Here is a 14802-nt window from a genome sequence, read left to right on the forward strand (position 1 = left end):
AAATATTTGCTGTATTACATAAAGGAAGATCTCTGGATATAGCTTTGCTTGACAGAAGAATAGCAGCCTTGAAAACCAAGATAAATGCAGAATACCTGTTACTGTATTTGTGCTCCTTCCTGTACTTTGTCATCTCTGATCCCAGTCACACTGTGGCCTAAATTAATTCTCATGTAGCTCCATTTCCTCCCACCTACCTCTCTGGTCAGAAATATTCACCTCAGAACGCGCATCCCTCTTCACCTACAACCCCACCACACTTCACCCATCCTTCTTAAATTAATTTCCAATTCACCTGGGGACCTTTTCCTTGGGTATCTTCCTTCCATCTATTTCCCAAACTGATGTTGCTCCTTGAATTCTCACCATTTTAATTTGCAACATTTGGTTCCCTAATAAACAATTCCAATGCTATAAAACCTGCTAATAAGAGTAGTGAACTAACATCTACCGTGAAAATATTGAACATGAGCATTAAGATCTCTTCTCAACTATGAGCCCAGCAGTGAACATCAGACCATAGCTTCTCAGATATACAATTAAATCTGAAGACCTTCCCTCCTCAGTTTCTATTCTTAGTTTCCAAATAACTGATTCAACTTAAAGATGCACAACAACCTTCCAGGACAACCAAAAACTTCAGCCTGTTTTTTTCATGATGAACTTGAGTTTTCTGCACCATGACTAGTCTCACTTCACTAACATCCATAACACTTCTGATGTACCACATCACTTGAATAGTTTACGTTTCTGGCCCTCTCGGGTTATTTCCGCCTTGGATATCGAATCCCAAAGTAAAACTGCTTCATGGCCCCCACTCTTTCTTTGATCAGAGGCCCTTCCCAGTTCCTCTCTTCACCACCCTCTTCCACCTGTCCAAACTTGTCCACCCATTGAACGATTTTTCTTAACCATTCTCATCATCTAAAAGGATACCTCTGAGGGCTCATAAGACCTGCCTATCTTTTTGTAGGATACATGGGACATTTGCTCTTTGAGTCATACCGAGCCTTTATCCTCAACTCTCTCTGATACACTGATGACTGCATTGGTATTTCTTCCTTCTCTTATTTGAAGTTCCATGTCAAAAATCCAACTAAACAGTTCTCACCATGTTCTCATCTTAGGAGTTAGAGAATGAGTTATATAGGGCAAAGGAATAGCTGGTGGAACTTAACTTAGACAACTGTTAAGTGTTACATTTTGCAAAGTTAAACCAGGCCAGGCCAGACACAGTGAATGAATGGGCCTTGGTAAGTATTGTTGAACAGTGAGACCTTGGAGTACAAGAACAAAGTTCCCTGAAAGATTCAGTAGACAGAGTGGTGAAGGCAGCAAATGGTATGCTTACCTTCATCAGGTAATTCATTCAGTACAAGAGTTGGGCCATTATGTTACAAGTGGGTTGTAGAAAAGGTCCACAGGAATGATGTCTGGATTGAGAACTTGTTATAAAGAGAAAATTTTGATGTGCAGGGATTTCCCTTCTCCCGCCTACCCCCGAACAAAACAGGCTAAGGGATTACTTCATATAGAGGCATGTAAAAATGAGAGGTATTGATAAGACTGATGTCTGGAGTCACCACCCCCTACCATGAACAAGGTAGCAAAGTCTAAAACTTAGATGGTATCAACTTTGCTTTCAACTTCCACCCAGCTCTTAAATTCACCTGGCCCATTTCTTACACCTCCCTCCCCTTTCTCAATCTGTCTCCATCTCTGGAAACAAGCTGTCTACTGCACCAGCATCTTTTATTAACTTAACGATTCCCATAGTTATCTTGACAATGCCTCTTCCCACCACGTCTCCTGTAAAAATGCTATTCCCTTTTCTCAGCTCCCTTGCCTCCGCCACATCTGTTCTCAGGATGAGTCTTTCCTTTCCACGACAGAGATGTCCTCCTCCTTCAAAGAACAGGGTTTCCCTTCCTCCACTATCGACGCTGCCCTCACTCGCATCTCCTCTATTTACCAGTCATCTGTGCTCACCCTATCTTTCCACTGCCTTAACGGGAATAGAGGTCCTCGTCCTCACCTATCATCTGAGCCTCCGGATCTAACCACATCTTTGCATCGCCCTCCCCCCCTCACTCCCTTCATGATTCCACTGTCCATTCATCTCTCCCGACTAATTTCCCTCCTGGTACATATCCCTGAAGGCAACAGATATGCTACACTTGCCTATTTACATCCCCCTTCCCTCCTTTCTTCCCACAGTCTTTTTAGGTGAGGCCTATCTACTTTGTTCAGCACCTCCTCTCCATCCACCAAAAGTGGAATTTTAATTCCTATCTCCGTTCCAACATGTCGGTCCATGATCTCCTCTTTTGCAACATTGAGTCCACTCCTAGGGTGGAGGAGCAACACCTCATTTTCCATCTAGGTAGCCTCCATCAAGATGGCATGAACAGCAATTTCACCTTCTAGTAAAAACTATTTACCTCCCCCTCTTCTCCCTCCTTTCCCCCCCACTCTGGCCATTTATCTCTTTTCACCAGCCTACCACCCCTCCTTCTTCCTTTTCTCCCATGGTCCACTCTCCTCTTATCAGATTCCTTCTTCTCCAACCCTTTACCTTTCCCACTCACCTGGCTTCACCTGTCATCTTCTAGCTAGCAGCCCCCCCCCCCCAACCTTTTTTATTTTTGTGTCTTCCTCATTCCTTTCCAGTCCTGAAGAACAGTCTCGGCCTGAAATGTCAACTGTGATCAATGGCATTTCCATTGATGCTGCCCGACTTGCTGAGTTCCTGCAGCATTTTGTGTGCATTGAGAGGGGAAAGATTTAAAGGGGATCTGAGGGCAATTTAATCTCTGGTGGGTATGTAGAATGAATTGTCTGAGGTGGTAGAGGCAGAAATAATTAAACTGTTTAAAAGACGTTTGTGTAGGTACATAAAGGTTTGGATGCATATGGGACAAATGCATGCATAGCTTGGTCAGCATGGATGGGTGCACCTGAAGGATTTGCTTTGGCACTGTGTGACTATGAATTTAGGAACTTAAACACAGAAAAAGGTCAAGGCATGCCACCTTTTGCTTAACACCAGGTAATCCTCTACCAATTTGACACTAAACATTCATGTCTTCATCTCTAACCAATTCTTAATTTCATATTTCTACCTCAACTTTCAGGGATAAATTAATAACCACTGTCCACTGCATTGTTTCCCAGAACTACCTCCACGGCACTTGATCTAGCCCATTTTCCAGTATTTCCATTAACAGTGCAGCTATTCTGCTGAACAGCAGATCCCATACAAAGTTTTCCTTTTTCAGCAGCTGTGGTTTCTGTTTTTTTTTGTTAGGCATCCGTTAGTCTCATGAGACCATGGATTTGCCCCTTGGAAAGTTTCCAGGGCGCAGGCCTGGGCAAGGTTGTATGGAAGACCAGCAGTTGCCTATGCTGCAAGTCTCCCCCCTCCACACCACCGATGTTGTCCAAGGGAAGGGCAATAGGACCCATACAGCTTGGCACCAGTGTCGTCACAGAGCAATGTGTGGTTAAGTGCCTTGCTCAAGGACGCAAGCGCTGCCTCAGCCAAGGCTCGAATTAGCAACCTTCAAATCATTAGATGAACGCCTTAACCACTTGGCCATGCGCCAATGCAATTAAAAGGACTGTTTCATTTCCTGCTCTCCTCCTCTCCCAGATCAAGAAATGGGATCCCCCTGACAACCTCCCACTTTTCCCCTTCCTACATCCATTAATTCCTGCCACCTCTAACGTGACACTATGACCAGTTACTCATTCCCTTCCAGCATTCAGAGGCAGCCTTGCCTCTGCAACACTCTGCTTCATCCTTCCATAGCCATCAATAAACACTTTCCTGCTCATGATTCCCAACACAACAGCAGAAGATGCAACACCACCTTTTAGATCCTCTTTTTCAATTGTCTGGAGGTCAAACAACTTTCTAGATGATGTAGCCATTTATTTGTACTTCCAAATTATGACATTGGGATACTTCAAATTTGTTACTCATGAGATAGTTTCCTCTAAAATGTTGAAAACAAATAAATGTTGTGACTTTTCCAGTCTTCAAAGATGAAACTGTAGGCTGAGCTTCCAATTGTTGGTCATTTCAATTCTTCATCCTCACTCTCACCACTATTCCTTCAGCCTTTTCCGCTGCTCCAATGAAAATGTAATTTCACAAAACACCAACTCATCTCAGATCCCGATGCAGTGAGCTTTGAACTATTTCCAGTTTAGATCTAAGGTTGTCAAAATGAAATGGAACCATTTCTCTCCAGGTGCTTGTCCCGAGTCTGCTCAAGATTTTAAATTTATTTCATATTCAATATACAGTATTTTCCTGGATTTACCTCTCCTTTTCTGAGCTGTATGACTCCATGACCTAGATGACAGTTTTCACGGGTGATCAAATTTCCACTCAAATTATTTTCTAAAATAACTTTACAAAGTTGAATGACCCACTGTTTAGCAGATTAAGATTCCACCAACCATTATACACAAAAGCATAATTCAATATTAAGATATTACTAGAATGTTTGAAACATCGTATGCTATCTTAAATAGATATTCTTTGTCTAATATTTTAGTATCAAAATGCCATGGTCCAATGTCTTCAACTAATTAATTTCCATTGAAAGTACATTTCAATTTTGGTTTTAGAATCAATATCGACAATCATCAGCACAATATGAAGCTTTTCATAGCATCAAAATGTGATCATATTCTTGTCAATAAAATTATTATTTATAATTTTCTTAAGCTAGTTTATAAATTCAGTAATATTGTTCCTAGTCACTTAATTTGCTAAAGAGAACTAAAAGGTACTTACTAGTGTGCACAGTCAATAAGTTGATATTCATTTGACCTTTCATAGCAAGCTTTCACGCCTTCATCCTGCCAGAGGATGGTTGTATGTTCATAGAACTCCTTAAAAAAAATTAATATCTATTAAAATTTAGCAGGCAGAAATTAAATTTCAAGAGCAACTGTATACTGGTTTAGATACAGGTATAAACAAAAGGCCAGTGTTAGATTATTCACAAACTACGTAACCAAAACTGACTAAGACAGAGTGCACATATTGAGAACAAAACAAAAAATGCTAAAAGTCAGAAACAACAAAGACTGGAAATTATGAACAGATCACTGAGGTTCTGAAAGGAATAAAAATGAGCTATCCAAATGTTTATAGGGGGGAGGGGGTTTGCAGACATTGACAATCTAAATCATAGAGCGCAATTCATAAATATATATTATAAACATACACAAGTCAAGTGATTTTTCAATCCTGTAGATATCAATTTGTTAACAGCCTACTTTTAGTTCAGTTTACTTCCAATCAAGATAATAATGATGTATTTAAATGCTAAGAATAATTGATATTGTAAGAATCATCTGAGGTTTTTTTTGAACGAAGTGTCATTTTAAAGAAGTATTTTACATAAATGTTAAATTTTGGTTAAAACAATGACATTTTCTTTCCCACTCCTTCAAACCAGTCCCCTTCAGTTTCTTTTAATTTGATTACCCATTGACTAAATGAAAAGCACATCCTCAGCTTACAAACTACTGAGCTCTGAAATTCTTGGTTTTCCCACTCAGTGTCACACTCCATGTTTTGATATTGCCAACTTGTTTTCTGAACTTAATTAAAACTGAATTTCATATATACATATTTCTTATTGCAACCTTGTAGGGTATTTTATGTATTGCACCGCAACAAAACAAATTTCATGACACGTTAATGAAAATAAACCCAATTCTGATTCTAAGTAGTTTTATAGATAGCAAAGAACTGATAACCAAGATAAATCATCTCATCCTACACATTTACTTTTAAAACTAATCGGGATCCTTTAAACACAATTTACTCCAGGCTCTTAATCATTAATGAACATAAACATGCACAGAAGCAGTCAATTAGCTTTTCAATCTTTTGTCTCAATCTCATCTTTTGCAGCTGATCCAACTGAGCTCAGCTCCACTGCTCTCCAAATCCTTTGACTCCCTTGTCATTTCAATGTTTGTCAATCTCTGCTCTAACAGGACTTCTCCAGAGATGCACCACTCAAGTGGTATGAGTGCAACTGCTGGATACAAAAACCTACTTCTTGCAGGAAAATTCCTGAAAGCATTAGCACTAGCGAAGGCTCTGACTTTTGGGGACTGACTTCAATTATTAAGGTCTAGAAAATAGGAACAGAGTCAAAGGAACATTTAGTCCATTTTAATGTGTTTTTTTAAAATTCTCATGCTTTTTTTAAAAAAACTACCAAGTGAGGCTCAAATTAATGGCACTGATCCAGTAAGAGTACTCTCATTTTCTAGGGATCTTCCACAAACCTCTATTCATCCTATAAAAATTACTGTGATCAGACCTGTGCTCACAAGCCAAAGTTTCACTCAGGCAGGCGTAATCAGCTATTCCACTTCTGACAGCGAATGTAAATCTAAACCATTGTTACTGAATTTGCGATTATACATCACACAATCGGTGAACAGTCTGAAAACATATTCACAAGCAAAAGAAAATCTGCAGATGCTGGAAATCCAAGCAACACAAACAAAACACATAAAAATTGCTGGTGAACGCAGCAGCATCTATAGGAAGAGGTACAGTCGACGTTTTGGGCCGAGACCCTTCGTTCGTTCACCAGCAATTTTTGTGTTGCTTGAAATTCCAGCATCTGCAGATTTCCTCGTGTTTGCAACACAAACAAAATGCTGGAGGAACTCAGCAGGCCAGGCAGCATCTATGGAAAAGAGCATAGTCGATGTTTCAGGCCAAGAACCTTCATCAGTCTTGGCCTGAAACATTGACTATACTCTTTTTTTCCCCCCCATTGATACTGCCTGGCCTGCTGAGTTCCTAGAGCATTTGGGTGTGCTGCCTGAAAACATTAGTGCTTCTAATAGCATATGATTGCAAGCTGGCAGTTGGCAGGTCTACTTACTTATAATATACACCACACATTCACCGAAGGAAAAGTTGCAAAATTTCATTGAAGTAGTTACATCCAGTTAGTTAATTTGAAACTTTAAAAGTTCACTAACTAAATGGATGTGCCAAGTCAACCACCTAGACCTCACTGCTGTGTCTGAGGATCTAGGTGTGCCACTATGACAGATCTCAGATTGTGCATTACTGAGATAGCCTTTCATATTAACTTCTGAAGATTCACTTAATCAATTCTCTTCACTAACAGACTCTCCTGCAGTTGTATGTGTGCATAAAAGGAGAAAATGCTGTCCTTCAGATACCCTGATTTGAAACGCTGAAGTCATTCAAAGACAATCTCAAATTTAAGTTACATCAATGATCTTCAGATCTCGCGTTTTACGGTTAAATGCAGAACAGTTAAGCACAGCACCTTTAAGGGATAACAGCGTGGCTGAAAGTGCAGTTGAGAGGCAGCATTCAAACCAGGCTGAAGTGCAGGGGGATGAGGTCTCCACTATCCAGCATCTTGGCGAATATGCAATCGTTAGAAATTAAGATTGACAATCTCAGAGCAAGACTGCTGTATCAGAGGCAGATGTCAATTGTTGCACTGAATCTTGGTTAAATGCAGATACACTGGTTGCAGAGATAGGACCTGGCGTTTTACAACTTTCAGAATGGATTGAACTGTGAACTCTGGTAAGGAAAGCAGTGGCGGCATACACTTCTTAGTCAATTCTTGTTGGTGCATGGACATTGGGGTTACGTCAACTTCTTGCTCCCCTGACTTACAACAACAATTAAATGTAGACCCTTCTATTTGCTTCAGGAGTTGTCATCTGTGATTCTGACCGCAGTTTACGTACCACCAGTGGCCAATCATAATTGAGCACTCGCAAAACCAGTGTTGTCTGTAAACAAGAAACAGCTCATTGCAATGCATTTCAAATTATAGTTGACGACTTTAACCAGGCCTATTTGAAGAAAATCCTACCCGATTATCACCAGCATGTAATCTGCTACACCAGAGATCCCAACACACTAGACCATTGCTACACTATGATAAGGAATGCCTATTGTTCCTTCCCGAGGCTGCATTTTGTTAAATTGGTTCATTTGGGTGTACTCCTACTACCTGCATACAGACAGAGCCTAAAAAGAACGGCTCCGAAGATCAAGACAACCAAGAGGTAGTCACAGGAGGCAGAGGAACGGTTACAGGATTGCCTCAAGTCAGTGGACCAGATTTGTTCAGGAACTCATCTGAGGACCTGAACGGTACACCAGGGTCGATACAGACTTTACTAACACAGCTGTAGGTGAATGCGTCCCCATGAAATCATTCAGGGTTTTCCCTAATCAGAAACCCTGGGTGAACAATGAAATCTGGAATCTGCTGAGAGCCAGATCAGAGGCATTCAAGTCTGGAGATCGAGAAAGCTACAAGAGGTGCAGGTATGATCTCTGGAAAGCCATCTCTTGGGCAAAGTGGAGATTCCAGACTAGAATGGAATCAATGAGGGTTGCTTGACAGCAACAGGATACAATTACCTCCTACAAAGTTAAATCTTGCGACATAGTGGACAGCAGAGCTTCACTTTCAGATGAGCTCAATGCCTTCTACGCTTACTTTGATCATCAGAACGGGGAGGAACTACCGCACACTCTCGTGTCTCCTGATGATCCTCTGGTCACAGTATCCGAAGATGACATGCCAGCTGCCTTCAAGGGTGAATCCAAAGAAAGCATCTGGTCTAGACAGAGTACTTGTGCTGACCAACTGGTTGGTGTATTCACTGATATCTTCAACCTTTTGCACCTGCAGTGTGTGGTACCCACCTACTTCAAGTAGACTTCAATCATATTAATGCCCAAGAAGAGCATGGTAACCTGTCTAAATGACCATCACCTAGTGGCACTTACATCTACAGTGATGAAGTGCTTTGAGAGACTGATGTTGAAGCATATCAGCACCTGTAAGAGAGGCAAATTGGATCCACTCCAATTCGTCTACCAAAGCACCTGCTGTAGACCCACTGCTATCCAGTTGGCTCTTCACACAACCCTGTAACATCTAGACAGCAAAGATGTATACAGGATGCTCTTTATTGATTACAGCTCAGTATTTAACACCACCATTCCCTCTAAACTAATCAGTAAACTCCATTACCTGGGCCTCAATACCTCCTTGTGCAAGTGGATCTTGAATTTCCTCACTTGCAGGCCACAGTCAATTTGGATTGGCAAAAATATCTTCTCCACAATCTTCACCAGCACAGGAGCACTGCAGGGATATGTACTTAGCCCCCTGTTCTACTTGATGTACACCCATAACTGTGCGGCTAAGTACAGTTCGAACACCATATACCAGATAGCTGATGACACCACTGTTGTGGGCTGTAGCAAAGGTGGTAGCAGGATGAAGATTGAAAATCTGGCTGAGTAGTATAACAACAACAACCTCTCAATGTCAATAAGGCCGAAGAACTGACGGTAGACTTCAGGAGAGGGAAACCAGGGGTCCATGAGCCATTGGTGGATCAGAAGCTGAGAGGGTCAGTAACTTTAAATTCCTGGGTGTCACTATCTCAGAGGACCTGTCCTGGGCCAACATACAAACATAACTGCAAAGTCTGTAGAGATTTAGCGTGCCATCAAAAACCTTAGTAAACTTCTATAGATGGGCACACCAATGCCTTTGAGTGTAAAATCCTACAAAAGTTAGTGGATTCAGTGGTCCCAACCATTTAAGCATATCTACATGAAAAAGTGCCATAGAAAAGCAGCATCCATCAAAGATTCTCACCACCCAAGCCATGCATGCATTTTTCTCACTGATGCCATTAGGTAGAAGTTACAGGTGCCTCAGTCCTCACACCACCATGTTCAAGAATAGTTACTGCTACTCAACCACCAGGCTCTTGAACAAAAGGGGATAACTACACTCATCTTGTTATTTCGTGCTCACTATTTATTAGTTATCTGCATTTGCAGTTCGTTTACAGATCCTGTTTATTGTTACTGTTCTATAGATTTGTTAGATATGCCTGCAGAAAAAGAATCTCAAGGTTGTATATGGTGACATGCATGTACTCCAATAATACATTTTACTTTGAACTTTTAGACTTTGACAAATAGATCACATGCAACTGATGCTCACCAAGTCCTCTCCTCTATATTAGAGGAACCAATCATAGATTGGGTGACCAATATCTATAACACATCTGTTGAAGCTGCAACATTGACCCCAGGCTTCAATAAAGCTGTCAATTTAATTCTCAACCACTTTCATCCTGGACCTTTGTCTTTGGCATCCTGCACTGTTCCATCAACATGAGCTAGAGTAATGTCATCTCACCTTCTATAAGTGCATTCCACAGTCCTCAGACTTGAAAAATAAATTCACAGCATTTCATGTAACCACCTTCTTTACTCCCCTCTCTCCACAATGTTGCTGGATATTTCAGTTTAGATTTGTTCTTTTGATTCTTCTAATTATCAAAATTTGAATTGTTATCCTGACGTTGTTCCGCTTTGTCTGACTTTCATGTTCTTTGTTCCATGACTATCTGGAGAAGACAACTTCCAGAGTTGTATATGGATACATGTTTTGACAATAAACAAACTTTTGAACATTTAAATAGTCCCGGTTTAATTGGGAGTTACTGGGGCAGCACGGCTTGAAGGGCCAGAAGGATCTACTCATGCTGTTTTGCTAAATGAATTTTAAAAATCCTGCCATCACTATGTTAATGTCAACAAAATGAAGAAGCTAGTCATCGACTTCAGGGAGTAGGGTGAGTACATGTCCCTGGCTATAAATGGTGCCGAAGTATAGATAGTTGAGAGTTTTTTGTTCCTAGGTATCAACAATTTGTCCTGGTCCAGCCAAATTGATGTTATAATTAAGTTCAAACACAAGAGATTCTGTAGGTGCTGGAAATCCAGAGCAACACACACAAAATGCTGGAAGAACTCAGCAGGTCAGGCAGCATCAATGGAAATAAATAAACAGTTGACGTTTTGGGCCAAGATCCCTCTTCGAGACAGTATGATTAAACAGCATTAAGATCAAGGCAGCATTCACTATTATATATATTTTTTAAAAAGTAGCAGCACTGTAGTGCAGAAGTTGGCTGCGCTTACTGCTCCAGCAATTTAGGCTCAACCCCAACTTTGAGTGCTGTTCATGTGAAGTATCCACGTTCTCCCTGTGACTGGATGGGTTTCCCCCAACCAAGTGCTCCAGTTTCCTGTGTGTCAGAAATGTATTAGATGGTAGATTACTTAGTATCTGTAAACTGCCCCCATTTCTGGCATCTCCAAGCCTGAATGCTTGAAATCGCGGTGAGAAAATTAGTTTTGAATTGTTTTACTGCTTATTTCTCACCAACTATCATTGACCAAAAAAAAATTGTTGCTTTATGAACACAAACACATGCAGCTGACACCACTTAAAAACTGTTCACTTGAAACAGTGTTGTGATTAATGGCCATGCGACTAATGCTAGTTAAATTTTTAGCAACAGTCTCCTGCCCAAAACAGAATAGTAGCCCAAATAAATAAAAGGAATCCTGGCTATTTGCTCAATTCGTTTTTGTTCTTTGAGAGTTGTCTCAAATAAGCTGCTTCCCCGATTAACCAATGACGTAATTAACCGGAATCCACTGTACATTATAGTTCCTTCATTACCACTGCATTTTAATCCCAAACCCAACAGCACTGGTGAAGGAAGACTACTCTGGGAAAAACATAGAGATAGCAGCTCATTAGCTTTAAATAATACGTAGAATGAGCAACAGATAGTCTCATTTAGAATTGTTATAGAAATGGAACATCTGAAGAACAAGTGATGCTACAGAAATGCTGTTCATAACCAGCTCAACCAGAGCTATCCAATTGATCAGAGTGAGTTTTCAGTAAGTCGTGGAAGAAATAATCTGCATTTACACTGTACCTTTTTCAACATCACGTCATCAGAGTCACTATCATAAGAATCATAGAAGCCAATTTGTATCCAGTAGAGTCCTAGAAACTATCTGATAATTATCAAGCGATTTTAGCGATGCTCAATGGGGGATAAATATTGGTCAGGACAGCAGGAAATCAGCTGTATTATTAAGCACAGCAGAGAATCCTTACCATCTACCAAGAGTGTTGATCGATTTTGGTTGAAATTCCACTAAGGAAAACATCCAGAATTACAGCATCTCCCTCAACTGAACTGATGGGTCAAAATTAAAGTTTTCTTCCTTTGTAATGGGATTTAGAGTCAACAATCTAATTACAGGCAAGTAGGCTGCCAATTTAATCATAACAGCCCATGTGTGCTAAACTATTTGTGGTAACAACAAACATTTTTAAAAACACGAATGTTTAATAAAGAAAATGACATTTGTCTCACTGCGATATACAAAAGTTGTGAAAACCTTGGCAAAAGCTCAAGTTTTAAAGTGGCTAAAACTGCAATTTGTCTTTCAAAGTTTTAACTTCCATTAAGTACAGTGTTCATGGCTTGCAGTGAACAGGAATAAAGTTAGGTTGCATGCTCCTACCCAACCATTTACTGATACTAATGGAAATAGTACACAAATCATTATCCAAAGACAGGATAAGACTTCAGCTGCAATTCTCTCATCAAGTAGTCTACTGCTCATGCCATCAAAATTTTCACATTGAAATTAATTTAGTGAGGAAACAAAAGTCTTCTAATAACAAAATTAAATACATATTATCTTAGGTCAAGTGTGAACATCGGCTTGCTGCGGGGATCAGGCCTACAGTCCTCAGTGTCGTCTGATGCCGGAGGTGGGGACGTCGAAATCTGTATGCGAGGAAGCGAAAGCGAGGCAAGCGGGCAGGAGTCCGTGCCAGGCAAAAAGCAAACCCTAGCCAGCCGGCTCTCCCGTCCATTCTGCTCTCCAGTGTCTACTCCCTGGACAATAAATTGGACTACATCCGATTCCAACGAAATACTCGGCGGGAGTACAGAGTCTGCTGTGCATACGTTTTCACAGAAACATGGCTCTCTGATGGAATCCTGGACGCCGCCATTCAGCTGGACGGGCTTGTCTTGTTTTGAGCAGATAGGGATGCAGCTCATTCTGGTAAGACTCACGGTGGTGGCTTGTGTGTTTACATCAATACGGAATGGTGCAGGAACTCTGTGCTGGTTTCCAGATACTGCTCATTGCGTGGAGTTTGTAACTGTTAGGTGCAGACCATTTTATTTACCACGGGAATTCACCACTGTCCTTGTAGTCGGTGTCTACATTCCCCCCAGCACTAATGCTAAGGAGGCGCTCTGTGAACTGTATGGGGCTATTAGCGAACTGCAGAATGCACACCCTGGTGGACTGTTTATTGTTGCCGGAGATTTTAACCACGCAAACCTCAAGTCAGTGCTCCCCAGATTCCATCAGAACGTGGACTTTGCAACGACAGGGGAGAATGTGTTGGACCTGGTTTACACAAACATTCCCGATGCGGATCAGGCGGAGCCCAGCCCCCACCTCGGTTACTCAGACCACATCTGTTATGCTAAACCCAGCATACAGACCGCACATGTTCAAGAAGACTGCAACCGATGGCGACTCTACCAATTTAGAGGAGAACACAGCATCAATGACAAGCTACATCGGCAAGTGCACCGATGACATCACTGTGGCCAAAACCATCACTACTACCCGCTCTAACCAGAAGCCATGGATGACCGCGGAGGTGCGTGCGCTGCTGAGGACCCATGACTCTGCCTTCAGAGTAAGCAACAAGGCAGCCCTAACAACAGCGAGGGCCAAACTGTCCCAGGCCATCAGAGAGGCAAAGCGTGCACACGCCCAGCGAATCCACAGCCACTTCCAGGACAGCGGCGACACACGGCGCATGTGGAAGGGCATTCAGGACATCACCAACTACAAGACAACATCACCTGCCTGTGCTGGTGATGCCTCCCTCCCAGATGCGTTGAACAACTTCTACGCTCGTTTTGAGGTGGAAAATGACATGGCGGTGAGGAAGACCACCCCTCCTTCAAATGACCAGGTGCTGTGTCTTACCGTGGCCGATGTGAAGAGAACCCTGTGCAGGGTCAACCCACGGAAGGCTGCTGGACCAGACAATATTCTTGGCAGAGTGCTTAGAGGATGTGCAGACCAGCTAGCAGAGATTCTCACTGACATCTTCAACATCTCCTTGAACAGCGCCATCGTTCCTACATGCTTCAAGGCTGCCACCATCGTCCCCATGCCGAAGAAATCTTCAGTGTCCTGCCTCAACGACTACCGTCCCGTTGCACTCACATCCATCATCATGAAGTGTGGCAACAGGCTCATCATGAGGCACATCAAGACCCTGCTGCCCCCCTCACTGGACCCCCTGTAGTTCACGTACTGTCCTAACTGTGCAACAGACAACTCCTTTGCCATCACCCTCCACTTGGTCCTAACCCATCTGGACAAAAAAAAGACACGCACGTTCAAATGCTATCCATAGACTTCAGTTCAGCATTCAACACAATCATTCCTCAGAAACTGACTGGAAAGCTGAGCCTACTGGGCCTGAACATCTCCCTCTGCAACTGGATCCTAGACTTCCTGACTGGGAGACCTCAGTCCGGATCGGAAGCAGCATCTCCAACACCATCACACTGAGCACGGGGGCCCCCCAGGGCTGTGTACTCAGTCCACTGCTGTTCACTTTGCTGACCCACGACTGTGTTGCAACACACAACTCGAACCACATCATCAAGTTCGCCGATGACATGACCGTGGTGGGTCTCATCAGCAAGAAGGATGAGTCAGCATACAGAGAGGAGGGGCAGCGGCTAACACACTGGTGCACAGCCAACATCCTGTCTGTGAATGTGAACGAAACAAAAGAGATG

At 42.1% G+C, this 14802-nt stretch overlaps 1 protein-coding gene across 2 annotated transcripts in view; it reads right to left on the reverse strand.

Moving 5' to 3' along the window:
- Positions 1-14802, reverse strand: part of gnas (GNAS complex locus) — a 340610-nt gene that overhangs the window by 88858 nt on the left and 236950 nt on the right. For both annotated transcript variants that reach the window (XM_072238735.1, XM_072238742.1), the window contains exon 5: positions 4808-4905. In XM_072238735.1, coding sequence (XP_072094836.1) covers positions 4808-4905 — 98 coding nt within the window. The remainder of the gene's footprint in view (positions 1-4807; positions 4906-14802) is intronic.

The sequence above is a fragment of the Mobula birostris genome, chromosome 2 (genome assembly GCF_030028105.1).
Source record: "Mobula birostris isolate sMobBir1 chromosome 2, sMobBir1.hap1, whole genome shotgun sequence".
Taxonomy (NCBI): Eukaryota; Metazoa; Chordata; class Chondrichthyes; order Myliobatiformes; family Myliobatidae; genus Mobula; species Mobula birostris.